Source organism: Parambassis ranga, chromosome 13, assembly GCF_900634625.1.
Source record: "Parambassis ranga chromosome 13, fParRan2.1, whole genome shotgun sequence".
NCBI classification, from domain to species: domain Eukaryota; kingdom Metazoa; phylum Chordata; class Actinopteri; family Ambassidae; genus Parambassis; species Parambassis ranga.
In genome coordinates this window covers 21,869,026-21,890,362 of record NC_041033.1, presented here as the reverse complement: position 1 = coordinate 21,890,362, position 21,337 = coordinate 21,869,026, and the positions used below count along the sequence as shown (strand labels likewise).

The 21,337-nt window shown below is 46.4% G+C and overlaps 1 protein-coding gene across 2 annotated transcripts in view; it reads right to left on the bottom strand.

Moving 5' to 3' along the window:
- Nucleotides 1-1,572: 1,572 nt before the first annotated feature.
- The window catches only part of slc8a2b (solute carrier family 8 member 2b), a 94,761-nt gene continuing 74,996 nt past the window's right edge, over nt 1,573-21,337 (bottom strand). For both annotated transcript variants that reach the window (XM_028418933.1, XM_028418934.1), the window contains 13 exons: nt 20,040-20,177; nt 19,739-19,966; nt 19,291-19,665; nt 18,198-18,323; nt 17,829-18,027; nt 17,621-17,751; nt 12,819-13,192; nt 9,963-10,066; nt 9,257-9,274; nt 7,245-7,369; nt 5,872-5,971; nt 5,400-5,675; nt 1,573-5,134 (listed from right to left, as the gene is read on the bottom strand). In XM_028418933.1, the coding sequence (XP_028274734.1) occupies nt 4,758-5,134; nt 5,400-5,675; nt 5,872-5,971; nt 7,245-7,369; nt 9,257-9,274; nt 9,963-10,066; nt 12,819-13,192; nt 17,621-17,751; nt 17,829-18,027; nt 18,198-18,323; nt 19,291-19,665; nt 19,739-19,966; nt 20,040-20,177 (2,571 nt within the window). In that variant the 3' untranslated portion in view covers nt 1,573-4,757. The remainder of the gene's footprint in view (nt 5,135-5,399; nt 5,676-5,871; nt 5,972-7,244; nt 7,370-9,256; nt 9,275-9,962; nt 10,067-12,818; nt 13,193-17,620; nt 17,752-17,828; nt 18,028-18,197; nt 18,324-19,290; nt 19,666-19,738; nt 19,967-20,039; nt 20,178-21,337) is intronic.

Below are 21,337 nucleotides of genomic sequence, written 5' to 3'. Positions count from 1 at the left end.
TGTGTGTGTGTGTGTGTGTGTGTGTGTGTGTGTTACCGCTATGAATGAACGTTTTTAACAGTCAATATGCATTTATGAACTAAAACTGAATAAAATATTATTCATACGTTGTCTGTCTAACAAACCTAAACCTACAATATTAACAGAATAATATCATCATGTTATAAACAACTCGATCTAATCTGTATCTACACACGCTGCACGGCATCACAGTCAAATAACTACTCGATCAAATGTAAAAAAAAAATATCAACACAAGCACAAATCAATAATATCAGATTCCATCTAAAGATCAATAAGATAAAGTTAAAACTAAAGTCACATACTCACGATGCTGCGTTATTAGGCGTGAGACGTTTATCCGGTTATCTGTATAACGGCTCTCTGTCTCCATGGTAACATGACGCTCTAGCTAAGCAGCTGGGATTCTTAAATAACACGTCACAGAATGCAGTGAGTGTCTGTTTCTAAATCAATTATAACCCTGACTCGGTAGCAAAGAATGATGGAGGTGGTGGTGCACTAAATAAATAACGGGCCGTGGTTATTTTTTGGCACCATAACATCCAGACATGGCACTTTGAGACCAGGCTCATACACAAATAGGAATATAAATAGAAATATAACACACCACAGAAAGAGAAACAAAAAGTTTATTGTATGATATCGTTCTTCTCTATGTGAACTTTTGCTTATTTATTTGAGTCAATTTGAAGAAAAAACATTTTAGTTCCATCACATTCCATCAAATCATCATCACAGGTCGGTGGTTTCTGCACTCACAGCCTGTTATGATCATTTAAATGTTCATTCTATTGAAATCAATCAAACAAAACAATTACTTGTTCAAAAAGTCACATTCAAAAATGTAGCCTTACCTCATTTGCCGCAGTGCTGTGGCAGCTATTTGAAGTAGAAGTAATAACTCCTTCATTCTTTCAGGTTTTTGGGCTGGTTGGGTTGAGGTCTGGACTTTTGGACCAGGTATTTCCAAAACCTTGATTCTTTTATTTTTCAGCCATTCTGATGAAGAGTTGCTGCTGCTGCTGTGGGTCGTTGTCCTTTATCATGACCCACCAAGCTTTATACCTGTCACACACGTCCTCACATGTGTCTCTAAGTACTCTGGTACACAGAGGAGTTCATGGTCCACCTCATGAGCATTTAGACCTCACCTGTGGTCTCATCTGTCCACAGGACCCTGTTCCACAAGTCTTCATAGATCTTCATAAATAATGACTCGGACACTTTACGCCTTGAAAATAAATAAACTATATTTAAATAAGGTCAACTTCACCTTCATGTTCTTCCAGTAACACATTACACCTCATGCCATGGTTCAAAAACAAGTTGTCATTTTTTTTTCTGAGATTTTTTTTCTGCATTTCATAAAAAAACTTAAATATCATCTTAAGTTAATTTATTACAGTATTGAATAAATGTATATGTCTATCACATGATAATGTAGTAACTCAGTCAATATTTCCCTACAAAGTTTCAGGCAGAGAGAAAATTTCATCATCACAGGAAACGACTTCACAGAGAGACACATTGAAGAGCAAGACCAGGGGGGGAGGAGGAGGAGGAGGATGGGGGAGGAAGAGGGAGGAGGAAGAAGAGGGAGGAAGAGGGGCCAACACAGACACAGAAATATCACACACCAACGAACGGACGTCGCAGATGTCTCGACAGCACAGAGCCGGCTCTCTGTTCACAGCAGCGGACACACAGTGTGTGTGTGTGTGTGTGTGTGTGTGTCACACTCGCTCACTGTAATTCATGAAGAGACTCTGGTGTCTGGAATTCAAACTGTGGAGACTCGACCCGGTAAAATATGCCTACAGGCGTCCATCACGGTAGACCATGCTGCTAACACACGGACACAGGGGGTCGTCATGCATGTGCAGAGGAACAGGGAGGGGAAGCAAAACACAGACACACACTGGGGAGAGGGAGGGTGAGGGGTGAGGGTGGGTGAGGAAGGGAGGCTGGATGGGGAGGAGGGGGGGGGGGGGTCACATCTAGATACAAAACAGCAAAGGCCGGAGCCCAACAGTTAGTACAGAAGTTCACGGAAACATGGAACATTGTCCGGACATTGTAGACAGTTCTGTTTCTGGCAGCTGCCGGGACACACTGATCCAGGATGTGTCCACCATCCCTCCACGGCAGCATGTCTGTGTGTGTGTGTGTGTACTCTGTTGGTCCCACCTGCTGGTTTAGTGAGTAGAACACACTTCAGCCACTGTTATATCACCTCACACACACACACACACACACACACCACTGACCTGCCTCACCTTCAACAGGACTACAAACCTTCAGCTCACGACAGCCTGAGACTGACAATAACGCTGCCAATGTTCCGCACTGTTTCTGTATGTAAACATGCTACTTACACTCTAGAGACTCCTCACTCCTGAGGATGAGAAAATGAAGGTTTACGACAAACACTGCAGTAGAAGATGTAAAAACGGAGCTCATAACTGACCCATGAAAAACAATATGCGGCTGAATGTTTTCCTGTATTGCACATTGAAAACCACACACCCCCTGGAAGTAAACTCCAGAGGACCTGCGGCACAGCTTCATCCTTAGATAAATAATCCTCTGTTAATAAATAAATATATAAATTATCTCATGAGAAGAAATATACATAAGCGAACGAGTCGGCAGAATTAAGATGCGGCGGCGGCGGCGGCGTCTGGTCATGATACACAGAGCGGTTAAAGGGGAGCGTCCTCACTGTGGAAAAAAATATATCAAAAACCTAACCCACTAAATTCGGCAACCATGAAATCTACGCGTTATATACTGATACTATTCTAAACATCGTTTAGAAATACAAAACATTGTCTACCTCGGCTATATATCGGCAAGGAAAAGATACAAAACTGGTTTTTAGAAAGTTTACAAAGTAGTTTTTGGGTAAACGAATCCAATCTCTCTGATTATAACAACAATATAAGTTGAATAGCACTTTTCATTTGTGGCTGAAATGTTAGTGACAGAAATATACTGAACGATGATGCTGATTCTAGACAGTGAGTGTTGCAGTGAACATTAAATCAGGCTCCTCGTCGAGGCCAACAGTCCCTCATCAAGCTGAGATTTGCTGCGACGTATGTTTTTTGTGTGTTGTCTGTCTGTGTGTTCGACCTATTTAGCAGCTGGTAGGTTTCAGTAGCTTGAGTCTGTCATGCAGTACTGAGCAACACGAACATGCCATGAGAGAGAGAGAGAGGGATACGAAGTGTCTGCTGCAGGTTTCACCAGACCCTCCATTAATACATGGATTTCTTAGCATGTCTGGTGGTTAACTTGTGCTCTAAGCAGAGATGGATGAATAAATTACAACAGTCTTTTTTGTGTTTTTCCCCCCACAGGACAACAAACGTGATGTTTCACCTGGATCCAGTGTGACAGCTGAGTCAGTCAGTCAGTCTACAGAAAGAAGAGAACAGCACAACACCGTGTTCGTGTCACATCATACACATAAGTGCAGCCTGGGCAGTTTGTACAGCTGAAACCTTGAATACGACTTTCCTTAAGGCAGCAGGAGCATCCTGCAGATTAATCGACTGAACCTTCAAGACTGGAATCAGGAAATTTAGAGTTTTTTTTTAAGGTAAACTAACACTGTTAGGTTTGTCTGTCCATGCTGCTGTCACTTAAAGTGAAGGACTGGCCCGGCAGACCGACCCGCTCTGCATCACACAGGAAGGTTTTAAACAGGACGACCAGCTGACGGGTTCCGTTCACCGACACACAAGCGTGATGATGTCATTTACAGGTGGCTTCTGGTCATTCCCGTTTACATAGCATATAAGAGTAAAGATGCTCGGTATCGGGCTACACATGCAAACATAATCCTTCAGTCTGATTTCCAGAGGGGCTGCGGTTACCACGGAAACGTCACCATCCACAGCTTTAGCAGCACATCGTTCGTTTGTTCAGGTTGCTAATTAACACGTTGCCGAAATGTTTCTGATGTTACAGATCTGTGGATCAGTTTTAAAAACGAAGAGTCATTCTGACCCTGTCGGATCAGTTTAAACATGTCTGCCCTCTGAAAACGCCACGCCACGCTCTCTATGTACACTGGGTTTCACTATTTACAGCGCCTGTGGAGAACCGCCTTCATTAATACTGTGTATCAAGCATCGCCACTGTACGAAGCTCCAGTAGTAAACAAACGTCATGTTGCTGTAAACATTCCACTCCTTTTTCACACAGGGCCCCACCTCCTCAGAAACACCACGCTGTACGGTGGAGAGGAGGCGGGAGGGACAGGGTTCTTCAACGATGCTCGGATGGATGCGCACTCCATCATGACATACCTGCTCCTCTCTGGGACAGATCTAACCCACCCACCAGGATTAAACAGCACTGCTGAGCCCGACCTTCTTTGACCTTCTCAGTCCCTCTCCTTCGTCTATGCTAACTTGCTGCAGTCATATTTTGTATTCACACTCCTCCCTCCTCACAAACACTTCCTCTCATCCTTCATCATTTCAGTGACTGTGCGTGTGTCTCTAATGATCTGTTTACACATGTTCATGTAGTGTGTGTGTGTGTGTGTGTGTGTGTGTGTGAACATGTATCTGTAGAACGTCAGAGTCCCTGCGTCAAAGGTCAGGGCGCGGCGAGGCTGCAGCGAGCCCTGTTAAACAGATGAATCTTGTTTCATGTGGACTGTGTGGAGTTTAAATCAGTGTGTGTTGCTGTGCAGTCTTCTTCTAGAACTTTCCTCCTCTTTAAAAGCCGTTGATGTGGCAGTAAGCCTCCAGGCTGGAGAAGAGGATGTAGAGGAACCACAGACCCAGGAACAGCAGGCTGGTCAGGAGGCGGGAAACCCTCGGGCCGCCGAGCTCTCCGCCAATGGAAGGCCGGCGTCTGAACAGCAGCACAGCCATGCAGATGAAAGCGAAGATGGTGAAGAGCGTGACGGAGAAGGCCAGCGACCCCGGGTCCACCCTGAACTCCTTTCCTTTCGCTTTCCAGTAGATGGCGGCAACTGACCACGCCACGCCGATCCCCAGGAACACGTTGACAGCGTTGCTGCCAGTGACGTTTCCAACAGATGCGTCAGCGTGCTGGTCCTGCATGGCGGCCACTTTGCTAGCGAAGGTGTCTGGGAGGAAGAAAGAATACGTCTCTATCAGAACATTACAAAACAACTAATATCAGACACAACATACTACAAAGACTGGAAACTACCAAGAGACATAAATCAACCACACATGACACAAACTGACACAAACTGACTAAAAACTGACTAAAAACAGACACAAAATCACCAAAAAGCAAAACAACTGTTTGGGGACTAGTGGGGACTACAAAGCAACACAAAATGTCCAAACAGGAGGCAGAATAAGTGAAAATGTATATCTTCTCACCTGGAATAGAAGTTCCCAGCGCCACAAACACCACGGCGGTCACGGTGTCCCGCAGCCCCACGGTGCAGCCGAAGTGCGACGCCAAATCACCGATGATGGCTGTGAGGAAGCCGATGACGCTGATGGACACAATGAAGCAGGCCCAGCCGTTCCAGTACTCTGTGGGAGGGACGCAGGCGAACAGGACCTTCCAGAAGACGGTGAGGATATGCATGAAGTAGTCGTAACAAGATGGAAGGCGCTCCTCACGACCCTCCTCATCCTCATCTCCATCACCTGGAGGGATGAGATTAGAGGTGCACTGTTCACAAGAGTGCTTTCTGTCTGTAGTGACATATAACGTCCACTAGGTGGCGACATTCAATTACAAATATTACAAATGCTCCTTCAGGTCCCCCTTTACACACAGCAGAAGAAGACTCTCCTGGCGTCAGTCTCACGCTCTGCTGACAGACACACAAACGGAGCTCACCTGCACTCACAGTGACCGCCTCCACAAACTGCTCCCTCCAGGAGTGCGTCCCGATCACCAGCGCCAGATTGGTCTTCTTAATGAGCTTGTCGACGGTGCTCTGCCAGTCAGACAGACACACACACTTCATTATGAGCCAATAACATTCCAGGTGACAGGTGACAGAGTCAGCCAGGCAGCACTGTTGTTGTTGATTCCCTCACTCATCACGTCAGAAAGCCATTCGTCTGGTTACGACAACACACAATGAATCAACTGAACCTGTTTGGCTGGAGGGAAGAATCCAACACTGTTTATGGAAGCACACACATTTGTAGAAGCGTGATTGTCGTAGTCATCCACCAGCAACTCTAATGCATGCTAAATATCCAGGTATATAATTTATTTCAATCTGGAAATATCCAGTTTGAACTGTTGCATTAGCTCACAGGTTAATTCCCCCAAAAGCAAACCTGCTAATTTTCACTCTTGTTTGCAGAGGACCTCATTTCACATTCAGCGCCCCGCCTGCCATCACTTCAGCACCACACTGCACAGTTTAACAAAAACAACACCAGAAAATACCAACCCCATTAAAAACAACAGAAAACTTTTAGCTGTTCATTTATTCGTGCAGCAGGAAACAGCTTCTCATTGATCTCAGTGTCAGTCTCATACTGAATTCCATTAGTGCTGCACCTCGCTCATGCCGCCTACAAATCAAGAATCATTAAAGGGACGACGACAATAATTCAACCACAAGCGGTCAGGTTAATCAGACAGAAGGGCCATGTTGGATTAAAGTGGACGTTCTCTGTGCTGGACTTTAATTGGCTCAGTGTTGCTCGTTAGTCTGCCGAACTTTTCTGTTTTCAAATATTTTGTTTTTATTAAATTCAGTGTCACTTGGTGACAGTGTAGAAGACACAGGGAGGGTGGAGGACTTTAACAGCTTCAGATCATGTGACCTTATTGTCTTTGGTCTTGTTTTTGATTCACTCCTTGACTCAGATCCAGACTACCTCTTCCAAACTGGTTGATCTGGTCCAGGTCGGATCACAGTGTTCACAGGTGAACCAGACTCCACCCTGAAGGTGTAAAACCTCACTCTGAGGTTTGGCCTGTTGGCTCAGCAGCTCGGATGGGTGCAGTGGAAACCCACGGTGCTCCGAGCACATGACGGGCTCTGGATTCTGTGTATATACAGAGCAACTTGTGCATTTTCAATAACTGAAGCCTGTGTTAGACGGGCCTGCTGAGAGGGTCATGACCCCTATTACAGTATGAGGAAGGTGGATGATGTAACACCAACTTCCATCAGCACATTTATTTTAGAGCCACTGAATTACTGCAATAAACACGTATGGAAGTCAGTGAATGAATGGAGGGTGCACCTTAAACTCGTACGACTCTTCGATGACCACCTCCAGGCGGCTGTGCTCTCCCAGGATGGGCTTCCCCATCTCAGCTATCCTCCGGGCCTCCTCCTCCTCAGCACTCATCTGCCCCTCGGCTCCCTCTGCAGGAAAAAAAGGGGTAGGGAGTGAGGACTGGAACTGAAAAGCGTGCCACAGATATTTCCAGGTTCTATGTCTATCAATAATAGATTGCGAGTCAGCATCTTATTTAGAGCTGCACTGCAAACCCTGAGGCTGAGATGTGAGGAGAGAGGAGATGGCGACATGTGTGATCTACATAGATTAATAACAGTGTCATGGGTCACAGGCTATGTGAGAAATGATCATTCATTTTCACGCTATTTGAACAACAGGTGTATCTGGCGCCCCCTGTGGATGTATGAATACAATGCACATCAAATGTGCTGTTCAAGGCTCCCACATGAGCCGCTCACAACACGCAAGGAGAAGTTAGTGAGTACTTTATGCTGACACGTGGCCCAGTTCGCGTTATTGATCCACTGCTGGCAGAGCTGCAGCAGCACCAACTGAACTCACTCACAATCACTGAGAGTCGCTCAGGGATCACATTACAGACAGAGGCTGTAACAGAAGCTGGTCTGGGTGTTTTAGAAGCCCTCTGAGGAGAAGGATCACAGCCCCCCCCCATCCACATTTTTCAGCCTTACCCAGTGAAGGGGGCCCTGCAGGGACCACCACCACCACCACCACCTCCTCCTCCCCTCAGGACAGCAAGTGTCATCAGGACCACAGGGCTCCCTGCGCTCGCAGCACCTCTATCCTCTGTGTTCTACCTTTGCTTCAGTTACTCTGCTGTGCTGGTCCAGGTGACAGCTGGGTGTGTTCTGAATTCTGGATTGTTTTAAAGACTTAGTGAAAAAACATTTTTATTCAAATTTCAGCATGTCTCAGCTGCTTCTTGGCTGAAATGTTGCTCAGAGGGCTGAGCATGTTGTAGCAATAAATTCAGGTTTTTGGGCTTTAATTTACAGAATGTAAAGCTGCTACACATCCCAGATACAGATCCCAGATCCCTATTAACAATTGAAGCAACCTGCTTCACACACAGGACAACAAGCGACATCATGTGAGGAAGAAAAGCCAACCTCCCCTCCTCTCTAGCTGCTCTGATTGGCTACGAACACGGCGATAAATCAGCGCAGAGTGACGGCACACAAAACAAGCTGTTTCGACTGATAAACATTCGTTTTCAGACGGCTGTACTGTGCTGTGCAGAGACTCACAAAGGCCGGGTCTGCTGTGATCCAGATGTAAACAGACAAATCGGCCGTCGCTCCCCTGAGCAGAGCCGAAGGAGACACCAGCAGCATGAGCAGAGTAAACAATGTGCTGGCTGGGCAGAGAACCTGAGGGGGAACTCCTGACTGGGCCATCTGTTCAGACGGGCTGAAGGTGTTTATATTCAAATTTTAATCCAACACATCTAAAATATACAAGAAGTCACTTTGAATAACTGCTTTAGCTACAACCAAGCACAGAAAAATGAAGCCGAACAGGCTCCCCTCACACTGCATGTCTTCGCCTGCACTGGGAGTTCATGGACCGAACGGTTATCTATATATTTATTCAGAGCTTTCAGGGACCGCACCAGTCCTGCAGTGAGTCACATATCTCCATATTAAAATGTCCACGGCCAAAAAAAAAACATGGCGCCATCGTTTTCAGTCACTGTTATGTTGGTTTTAACGTCAAATCTACTTTAAGTTACTGTCACAGCACCTGAAACACGTGTTGCAGGCTGAACTCCTCCCACACGCAACAAGCTTCAGGTGTTGGATGCACTTCTGCACAGCACTAACGGAGGATGCATATCTGTGTAAGAGATGAGTGATGGACCTGCTCTGTCACCTCACAGCTGCCCCCAGCACACGATGAAGCAGTCGGTGTATGTATGTATGTATTCATCGAGAGGCTGCACTCAGCATGACGGCGAGATGTGAGGAAGCAGAATAATCTGATGATCTTACCTTGGTTGAGCAGCAGAGCTGTAAAGAAAAGAAACAGCATCGAGTCAATCAGAAAGAGCTGTTCAGGTAATCACTACACAAGCAGTATCGCCTCTGTTGTTTTTCTCTGTGAACACCTGACAACACTCAGAAGTTGAATGAACACTCGGCTCTCTGCGTCTAAATGACAAAGAAAGAGCTGATGAAGTCTGTGTGTTTATTGTAATGACATGGATGAATGGAGCTGAGTGTGTGTCTGAGTGTCAAAGGTAACGTTATTGATCCCTGTGGGTGAAGCTGGCTCCACCTACACGGCTGTGAATATTTCAACAGCTGAACAAATGAAGAGGAGCCCCGAGTGTGGAGCAGTTTATGACAACTAAATATAATTACAAACTAATTAGAGCTAGTTTATCCGTATCCATAGAGAAGAGACACTTGAACAATTCAACCTCCACCTGCATCACATCATTTTCAGTCAGTTTACTGCTGTTTAATATTAGCTAACCTAGCTAGCAGACAAGGTCCAGTTTGTAAATTATACTTACATTTAGAAAAGAAGACAATATTTTGTGTGATGGGGTGAGATTATAGATGGATAATAGTGTTAAAGAGTGATTGAAGGGGCCCCTAAAGAGCCCCAGCAGATCCTAGCAGCGCCCCTGCTAGATATCAACACATGCACCCTTCCTGTTCAAGGGAAGCACATTAAAGCATAAGAACATACCTGAGATCCCCCTCTTTAGCCAGCGAGGCTCCTCCAACACAATGAAGAAGTTTTCATGTTTTTCATATTCTTCATCGTCAATGATCCTCACCTGCAGAGTCTGACTGCACACACACACACACACACACACACACAGATAAGACACAAATATTTAATTGTGTAAAAAGAGAAAAATAAAGCAGGAGTCAAAAGGAAAAGAGCACAAATGAGTCAGCACAGCTTTTCCAGCAGAGTGACAGAGGACAGCTGAAAGGTTTGAGAGATGATGGATGGCCATTAGAAGAGAGGAAAGTGATGATGACAAGACCTGTTGGCCTCTGAGGACTGCGGAGCTGAAATGTCACCACAGAGAGCTGCTCACTGAAAGGCAGAAGAAAATCTACACTGACAACACACAGAGGAGAGAGGACACAAAACACACAGTCTGCAGAGACAAAGTAAAAACCAAAGAGGAGCAAAAGTGAAGAGGAATGCAAAGAGAAATACATTCAAACGAAGGACAGATGCAATCAGGAGGAGCAGTGTGGTGTGAAAAAGAAGAAAGAAAGCGATTAGATGAGGCGAAGATGAGCAGACAGAGGGAACATAAAGAGACTTATATAGCACGGACTATATAACAATATGATTCATTGTTCATGTAACAGCTCACATATTTTATTCTTTAAATGCCTCTAAATTATAGCTGTGACACCAAACAGCAGCAGCAGCAGCACTGCTGCCTCTGGGGGGCTCCAGAGTCAGTCCAACTGACCTCCATGTTCACTTTACAAATCAACATGTTTACAGCCTGGTATCAAAACTGCTCGAGTACAAATGGAGAATTTTTATACAACTCACTTACTTGAAATGTATCCTGCCGTTTATCCTGCAGGTAATAAATCAGTAAACCCCCGCAGCCAGTTTCTAAGCAACAACAAGAGGGGGCAGTGTGGAACTATGAGAAGCAAATCTAGATTTCAGCAATAAACTGATGACGCTGTGGTCGAGAAGAACCAGAACAAATCTCCTGATGGAGTTCTGACAGAACAGAGTTTGACTGCGGCGCCTGCAGAGTTGTGAGAAGTGGAGTGGAACTGCAGCCACAGCAGTTTTCTCATCTAAAGTTTGGATCTGGAGTCCTGTCAGTGCAGCCTGTCCCCACCAGAGGAAGGATGTGGCTATTTCAAGGCCTCTGAAATAAGCATGTGTGTGCCCAGCTGTGTTGAAAATGTAATTAAAGGCAGATGAACCCCTTCCTAAACTCCTGTTTAATCCAAATACAGGCAGAGAGGTGGAGCTGAGGTGTCTGGGTGGCCAGTCATGGAAGCAGAAGGCAGTCAGCACCATGCTGTCCGGGCGATCATCAACCAGCAGGGGATGATTGTGGAGTCAGTTCCTCCTTAGAAGCAGAGCTGCAGTGCTGCAGACTGTGAAAACTATTTAAACTTTTCCCTCACAGAAACACACTGAGATCCATCCAGCCCCCCATCAGCAGCCTGCCTCAGCTCGTTCAGGTCTCTGTCAGGGAGAAGACCTGCCAGTTCACATCAGCTCAGAGCTGCAGGGATGAAAAACTCTGCGTTCCACCGCCACAAACAGAGAAAACCTTAAACATGTCCAGTTAATGTGACAGTTAATCATGCAGCAGATTCAATTATACAAAGAAACTCATAAAGGACCCGGCAGCAGCTGCAGAGAGCTCTTTAACCTGACGGATTTAATTTTAGCCTAATAACAACTTAGACGGAAGATAATGTTAATTGGCTAACGGCTGATATGATCTGCCACCCACCATGTCTCTCCATGTGAGTCACAGCCAAAGTCTCATCACTTCACAGACTTCACCGAGCTAACACCCAGCTGCACTTTAAAGAACTTTACATTTATGATTTGACACAGACCTCTGCCTCCTTTTGTGCTTCTGCTGTTGATTTTTTAAATATAATTTAATTTAGCACATTTTAAAACAACTTCACCAACTGGATCTGGTTTCTGCTGCATCCTTCTCCTCAACAACCTGGTGTGTAACACACTTAAACACACAGAAATATAGTGAGGACTCACTGCAGCTCGCCTCAGGCCAGCCTTGGGGCTGTATATATAGATTTATATATAATGGATAGAACTGTTTTCTGGCCGGCACACAGGTGAAGGCAGAGAAGAAGGAGCAAAAGAGGTGAGGAGGGGGGGGGGGGGTGAGGGGGTGAGAATAAATAAGAGTGGAGGGGAGGAGGGGAGATGGGAGAGCAGAGGGGCAACAAGGATGAGGAGGCTTCGTCTTTTACAACCACAGGTGATAGAATTTAATAATCTGATGATTAGAAGACTGGAGGAGGCTGGTCAACCTGCAGTTCAAGATGCAGACTCTAGGGGCTGCTTGTAAAAGTGAGTCAGTCCCCACAGACTCCCATGGAGTCAAAAACATTGATAAGTTCCCTTTTTGTAACAGCTGACTCATTCCATTTAAAGATATTTAGACTTAAATCACTATGACCGCCTTGATTGACAGACTCACAGCATGAGCGTCCCACTGCTGTGACTGCCCGCCCACCTCTTTGCCTGTATTTGAAGTTGAGATGGACTGCGATGCTGCCAACATGGCGACAGTCGGAGCCTCCCACAGAGAATCAAAACGACTCTTCAGGAAGCCTGCGTGTTGTCATGGAAACTTCATCCATAGTTACACACAGTCTGTGGTGGCAACACATCTCAACACATCGAAAATACATCTGAATGAAACATAAAAAGCTGAGGAGTGTTTGGTTCCACGCAGGAGCCACAGCTAACGCTAGCAGCTGTGGGAGGAGCTAAACCTCCAAAACCTTCACATGTGTGTTATTGGTGCTTTGTTATTTAACTTAATAAACTTTGTCTCACGTGGTCTGGTCGTTGGTGAACTCCAGCTCTCCCCGGGCGTCCTCGTAGTCCTCTCCGGCCTTGGCGGTGCCGGACTCGGTGTGGTACGGCAGGATGACCGTGCCGCGGGCGCCTGAGTTTCGCACCACCGTCACCTCCATGGTTCCCACGCTCTCGCTCACCCTCACCAAGCGTTCGCTGAACGTGAAGATGCCAGCGTGGTCGTCATCCAGGATGGTCACCGTGGCAACCAGGGGCTCCACCAAACGACACTTGGGGGTGGCGCCCACTTCGTCGCTCTCGAACATCCCCTCGGCGTCGCCGACACGTAGGTTCAGCAGACGCACAAAGAAGTGCTCATCTTCCTCAAATATGTCGTCATCGATGATACCGACCTGGAGACAGAAAGAGAGTCTTTAGACGCGAGGGCAACTTCTGAAGATGGTTCTCCAGAAAGATGACCACACAGTGGAGGCCACAGTGACCATGACCTTTGACCTTTAGCCACTAAATTCTGATCAGATTATCCATAAGTCCAGGTGAACATCAGATCATCACCAGGCTGAAGCGACTCAGACCTGATTCTTTCAGGTCCAGATGGACACAAATCTGATCATCATGCACGTGCAGAGTGTCGTCATTATTGATGTGTGACGTAAAAGAAACACAGCCGTGTCAATAACTGCCTCAAAGACCAGCAGCAGACCGACGGTCTGGGTTCTTGTTTTATACACAAACGGCTCCAGAGTCGACAACTTTCACTTCATTCTGCTGAGAAACCTTTTAATGTTTTAACAGTGTGACACGTGAAAACACCAGAGAGGAAGTGAGTGGGAGAGGTGGTGAGGGGGTCAGTGCTGGATTCAGTGTCACTCCTCTGTGATTATTCATTATTCAAATGGTGCCATGGTTTATTATGTAGGATCCTTTTAGAAGCTCTGGAGGTGGAATATTTATTCACTGAATGTCTTCTCTGCCATAAGACGCTCTGCAGGAGGAGAAAAGATGCCATTATCAAGCAGGCTGCTGTTTCACTGTATACGTGCTGAATTTAAAGGGAATCAGAATGCAGCCCGGGTCTGGCTGAGCTGGATTCAGAGTGCCCCCCCCCCTCAGCACCAACAGAAGCTTCAGTTACCGAAGTCTGCAGTGTCAGATCGTTATCGTGGCAACTGAGAGAGGAGAACGCTCCTAAATCAGATCAGATGAGGATTTTTAATTCAATAAACCAGACCGCACGCTGTCATGTGATCAGATTATAAACAACACATTCTGGGTGCGTCATAAAGAGGCGAAGGTGGGCGACGAGGGGAAGACGATTCCTCCCTGCTGAAATAAACGACAGGTTTTAAAAGTCAAAGATGTTATAAATACATTTACTGACACTTTTTAGAGTTTTTAAAATGTCTTGTTGAGCAGCAGTGTTCATCTAAAAAGGCGAAGAGCTGTACAAAGATGGAAATAAATGAATATTTATCCTCTGTCGCTCTGCTGGAAAAAGAGCAATGATCCACTACACCCCAGTCTGTAAGGCCCCGTTCACACTGGAGAAAGTCATTCCAGCTAGAGAAGGATTGAGCCCAGACAGCCTTTAAGCTGGATACGTTCAGACCTATTTTCAAATCTGGCTAGCATACAGTTGTGTCCGCACTCAATCCGGCTTCATCCAGCGTGTTTGCTGTTCTCCAAACCACAAGGTGGCGCCTCGTAATATGGCTAATAATGTGGCTAGCTGGATTCGCTAGCCACATTTGCGTTCACACCTGAGCCACATTTGAGCCAATCCTGCTAGATCCACCTCTCGAGGGTGGATCTAGCCGGCTTGAAATCAAACTGGATTCAGCCGGATTGGAGGTGTTCACACTCGGAAAAAAACACATCTGGATTTATCTGGATGCGGCCAAATCCTGCTTAAGCCACATTTTTTTCCCCAGTGTGAACGGGGCCATATAGTCTGAAGGCTTTTGGAGCCTTTTTGTTTGTTTTATCGCAGCACTGCTGAAGGAAAAACCACCGAGGCCATGTATATGTAAAATAACTGTGAGCAGGAACTCTCCCGTCACTCTTTATTACCGGAGCAGTGTTTTTATAATTGACTGTCTCGTCGGCGTCACTGATGGAGCTCGTCTGCCTGCTTAGGATGCAGCGCTGATCTTCATTCAATCAGCCGAGTTAATTGAACTTTCATGCACTCATTTTCAAACAAAGCGCTCATCACACTTCATGCTGAGCACTCTTATGTCCTGTTACATAAAAACACTTCATAAAAAGCATCGAGAGATGACATGAGACAATCTGATAACGACTCTGGTCTCTTTTATTCGTCTCTTTCTGTGTGATGTCACCGCGCTGTGACGGCCACGCTGTGATCGATGAAATCTGACATTGACCTTTGTAATATTCTCAGCATCTCTCCGTCCATTCGCTGGCAGCAGATAGACCCATTTATCCTGCCTGTGATTGTAATGTGCACGCTCCTTTCATGCCTCTCCGCTCATCCAGCTCCCGCTCTGCTTTTGATCTTTCAGCAGGCTTTGGATCTGAGCAGAGATCACCACCCTCTCACCTCCCACATGCCTTAAATTCACACTGCATAGAGCGCTTTAAAAAATAAAATAAATACTCTTTCATGGTATGAAATCTTTACTATGTGGTTAAAGTTCAGAGAACTGAAGAACTTCCATCCATCCATCTACAAACCCCGGGGCCAGCTGAGCAGAGACAGAGACCCACACTGGAGACTTCTTCCCTTCCCGAGGCGTTCCCAGACCAGCCGACAGACACCACATCCTGGGTCTCCTCCAGGGTCTCCTCTCAGTGGGACATGCCCAAAAACACCTCCCCAGGGAAGAGTCCAGGGGGCATTGACCACAGTGACCGGAACAGTGACCACATTACTGCAGAAGCTGCATCAAGCCGCCGACCAATCTCCTGTTCAATCCATCCATCACACATGAACGAGACCCTAACACACACAAACTCCTCCACCTGGGGCAGGAGATCTCCTCCAACCCGGAGAGAAGAAGCCATCTTTTTCCAGTGGAGACCCACGGCCTCAGACTTGGAGGTGCTGATTCTCAGCCCCAGTGCACACTGAAGGCCCCGGGTCAATGACGCCAACAGGACATCATCATCTGCAAAGAGCAGAGCCAATGACTCATTTATTCATTAAAAAGAATCCAGATATCCTGTGTGGTCCATGTTAGTTGGTCAGAGCCGTTCCTTTCTTCTTGATCTCTTTCTTTGAGATGTGCCTGCTGATCTTCGGGGAACACCGCTGTGAGCTCTAACAGGAGCTGCTCTTGATTTAATGAACTCCTCCTCTGCAGCGATGGGAGCTCCTGGTCATTTTTTTTCCACACAGTCAAAGGAAGAACTGCCGGGATCCGAAGGTTTTCAATAAACTCCTGTTATAAAGCAAACTTCATCCATTCGTAACAAGTTTTCTCCTCACAGTCGCAGCCACAGGGGGGCCACAGAGCTACGCAAACGCCTGCTATTTAAGCACAGACAACTTATAAACAGCCTTCATTCCATCATTGTATGAAACTATAAACTGTAAACACACACAGTCATTACCAGGAGGAGTTTCTGAGCCTGTCCTCTTTCCTGTCCTCTCCTTGAATCTGAACATGTGCTGCTCCTCAGCCTCGCTCTGCCTCCCCTGCTGGGACTCTCTTTATGTATCTCATCATCGCTCTCCCGCCTCACTTTGATCTCCTCTGATATGCTTCTACACACTGTGCAGGTTGTGGAGCAGCCTGCAGTGTGTTTGTGCACCTCCGTGAAGGGAAGCTCCCGCAGCAGATACACTGATGACAAAGCTGGAGTTTACGGTGTGTAAATCTTTGAGCTTTCAGACTCGTCTGTTTCATAATGCATTCTGTCATTGAGCAGTTATACAGATTTCCTGCAGGAGCCATTAAAGTTTCATCCCCCCAAAAAAAATCTGATTTAATTTTTTAAAAGCCTGTTCCTTCCTGTCAAAGCTGACGTTATGAGGCAGTAAGTGGAGCTGCCATCTTTGTTTTTTCCACATACTGAAGCCAGTAAAGTCATAAAGGATGTTTTTTAATGTCTTATTATTTTCTGGTAATGACAATATCTTTATTAATATTCATCTACCATATAAAACAAAGCATTGTTATAATTAGAAACAGTCCTTCTGTCTCCTAATGAGGGCTGGTTTTTGGTACCACATTGTTGTCTATTTGTGTAGCTCTACAGAGCCCTCCACTACAACACAACAACTCTGCACCAGGCTCAGAGTACAGGGTAACAGAGTCTATTGTTTCTGCACGCCAACATCCACAAATTCCATGAAATGATAACAAGTTAGAAGTGCCACTTCCTCTTTTCCACTTACAGCTGGGGCATAAAAACAGGGTTAAAGTGTTTTTGTCTGTATTTTAGAAAATTGTTTCTGCAAAAGTAGAAAAAAAGAAAAATACACAAAACATGGCTGCTAACCGGACAGGTCCATCCCAGAGAGCAAAACTGGTGTGGCCCAAATCTGGCTCACTTCACCGCTCATATCTAGCCCGGTTGTGGCATGACGGCGCTCGAGTGATCCACATCTGAGCAGGCCAGACCGTAGACACATCTCCACCAAAAATGAACCAAATAAACCACAACTGGCCGAAAGCTGGGCCACGGACTCACCCTGAGTGATACCCAGCAGATTCTTGGTCCACTGTGCCACCTTCTTACCAAATGTGGCCCACATATGTGACGTTTGGACCACAGTCCTTGTTTATCACGTAGTCCACATACAGAGTTCACATGAACACACAGAACCCCTCCTTTCTCCTCTGACCTCTCACCTTGATCTCTCTGCGAGTCTCTCCGGGTTTGAACACCAGCGTTCCTTCACTGTAGTCGTAATCTGACCCCGCGTTGGCTGAACCGTCCTCCGTCCTGTAGTCCACATAGAAGGTGTTCTCTCCCAGACCCCCTGAGCAGCAGGAGAACACCACACATGTCTCACTGTTTAGAGATGATATCTGATAACATAAAAACCTGTTTCCCCACCTCGACAGACCACAGCCAGGGTCAGAACGCCGCAGTTCTCCATGCACTGACTGTGGGCGCTCTCAAAGGAGATGTGGCTGCAGATCGCCAGGTCGTCTTCTTCTTCTGGTGCCTCCTCATCAGTGACGACTGCACGGCGTGCGTGGTCGGCTGCGTGCTTCTTCAGGACGTTACCAGCTCCGATCATCATACGAGTGGCCTGGAAGGACCAACGTCAGAAACACTGCAGTCACACATTTAACTTCTCATAATGGATCATCTGGAGTCGGATTCTGGGACGCCCTTGGACTACTTTCTGTCTCTTTGTAGGTCTAAACAACCTTGCTGTGTTCACCTCGGGGACGGTTTATGAATTACGTGTGTGTGTACCTGTATGCGGTAGAAGGCTCTGCTCTTCTGTTGGTGCAGCAGGGCGTAGTAGTTGGCCAGCTCCACCAGCTGGTCCAGCTCTTTGTCGGGATATTTCTGCTTCAGTTCCTTCAGGATACGAATCACCTGGTGCAGAGAGGAGAGGACACAAACAGCACAAATTATAAAGTCATCAACAACAGAAGACTTTTTTTTTTTTTTACAATAAAATGAATGATAGGTCCTCAAAGAACCCCATAGAGCTTCACATGTGTGTTAGTTAGCTGATCATGTCAGTTCATGGTGGATAAATGTAAGTCAACGAGCCGTCGGTGAGAGGAAGTGAAGCCCACAGACTGCTCCAAACCCAGCTTCTGCCTACACACTCTCCCCCGAACAGCACAAAGCAGAGGTGGAGTGCACTCCACACACTTCTGATGGCATCAACGAAGAGTGAACTCAGAGAAAACTCAGAGAAAAGTCAGTCTGTCACGTTAGTATGAGCAGAATGGACGTTTCCCTCTGAGGTCTTGGCTGCTGATTTCACCTAAACCGAGGCCTCTCTGAGCATAATGTGGACTATCATACAACGTGAGTCCTGCTGAAAAGAAGGTGAAAAGAAGCATCATGTGCAAAATTTCCATCCTTTTCGTTCACTCTCAGTATGTTAACGTTTTCCTCGTCTCTGACCCTCATTATCATACTTCCAGCTTTGTCCATGAAACCGTCCACATTTCTCTGTCTTGTCTCTTTTCTCCTCCTCATTGTTACGGCTCCTTATAACAGCTCCTTCTCCTGAACAGTTAGAGCTCCTCCTGTGCAGCAGCCCTTACCATGACACTGTCTCTGTGGATAACATGTTCATAAAAATCTATTTTATAACATAACACACAGTGTGTAAAATCTCTTTATTTGTGTTTTTTGGAGTCTGGAGTTGTGAATGTTTAGTGAAATCTGTTGAGTTTGATGTTTGGCACCAGCAGCTGGCTCTGATGTTTTCTGAGGTGAATGACTCATCCTGCACTTGGGGGCGTGCACTGTTTACGTCAGATGAAACACCAGCAGTGAACACCGTATTTCCACATGATAAAATAAAGCTGACTTTAACTCTCACCTCTTTGCGGCTCTCGTCCAGCTCCTTGCTGCTCTCCATGTTGACCATAGTGCTGTTAGAGTTGGGCAGGTTGGCCACGGCTGCGGCTCCCGCTGCTGCACCGACATTATTGGTGGCGGCGTCCTGAGTGCCGCCAACGCAGTTTTCAGCAGGGACCACGGTGCCCCTGTGCGGTGGGAACTTGCCATCTGTGATCATCTCCATCCCGCCTTTGTTAGGTGTCAAGTCCCCCTCGGTCTCCACGACGATGCCGTGGCGCTTGTCGGCACGGTAACGCTTGCCCATGTACTTGTAGAAAAGCAGGCGGCGGTCGGCGATCCAAGCCAGGATGACACACACGGGGAAGTACAGCAGGGTGACCAAGGCCTCCCACACCTGACACACACAAACACACACATCAGAAACACAAACAGTGACCGGTGAACAGTCCCACACCTTTAACCCTCACCTCCACCACGCCCGGCGTCATGACAGACAGGATGAGGTAGAGCCAGATGTAGGCGAAGATGCTCCAGAATGCGGTGATGAAGAACACCCTGAGGTGTTTGATCTTGCGTGTCTCGCCGTTGGGAATCGTCCACACGCAGATCCCGATGATCACAAACATGTTGAAGGCGGCGCTGCCCACGATGGTTCCTGGGCCCAGCTCACCCGCTTCAAATCCATGACCACACACCTGCAGAGAGCGTGTGTGAGAAGCCAAGTGATCACTGAACTCTCAACAATAATGTGTGTGTGTGTGTGTGTACCTCTATGACAGACAGCAGAATCTCTGGAGCGCTGGAGCCCAGAGCCATGAGCGTCAGATTGGACACGGTTTCGTTCCAGATTCGAACCGTGGCCACTGATGTCTCCCCGTTCGGCATGGTGATGGTGACCTCCTTCTCCTGTTGGGCCACACACACACAGACATAATGGCAGTAATGTTCCTGAGACCATTTAACAACCGAAAGCTCTTTAATCCAACAGAGCTGATACACTTTACCAGAGTCAAAGGGGGGACGTTAAACAGATATAATGTGGCCTCAAATGTGTTGTTTAGGGGTCAGGACCTGTCACCACGGTAACATAAGCCACAATCTTTAAGTAAACTCATACAGTGAAAATATAGGAAACAAAGCAGACAGAGCCTCCTTCACTGCTCCTTTCAGTAGCATTTACTGTGTTTGAAATGCAGGAACCTTCTCTGTTGGCTCTAGATAAACGTACACCATCTATTCAAACCTTTGTTTCATTAATTAATTTTAATGAATTACTGTCAGACCTCTGAGCCTTTGATGAGGAGAAAGAAGCAGCATCTATAAACAGCTTAACTTCCACATTAACACACTTTTAATATCACATTAGACAAGAATGTGTCGAGAATAAGTGTCTTCATCAAGGACGCTGTAATGAAGAGGTGGTCTGAGACTCACTACTGTGTGTGTTCTCTATGAATATGAGAGAACACAGGAAGTGGAATAAGGAACACACACACACACATGCAGGCCACAGCCACAGTGATGGATTGTGGGATATACAGACGTGTATTTACACTGACCTTGAACAGGATGGCTGAACAGCCTCTTTCCTCCATTAACCCTTTCATCTTTGCTTCCTCTGCCTTCTGCTGCCCTGTCTATTATTATGCTGTCCTTCCCTGTGTGTGTGTGTGTGAGGTGAAGAGAGGCTCCACTAACAATAATTCACCTGGACTAAATATAAAAATATAAACCAGCTGCCACTGGGATAACTCTGCAGAGCTGCACAGGGCAGTCTCACAGCATCACATACTAACAGTAATATAAACATTGCAGTGTTTCAGCACCTTCGAACAATCAGACCTCAGACTGCTCAACTGTTTTTTGGGGGATTTCTTTCCTCCGGTCACATGTTCTGTGAGCGCCTGCTCCTCCACGAGTAGAGAGAACTCAAACATGACTTTGTGCACAGAACTCCTAAATCCTTCTGCTGAATGTTGTGTTACCACCTGTCCACAAGGAATGATGTGCTATCATGTAAGATAAATGAATAAAAAATAAAATGGCATCATGCTGAAGTTCATTAT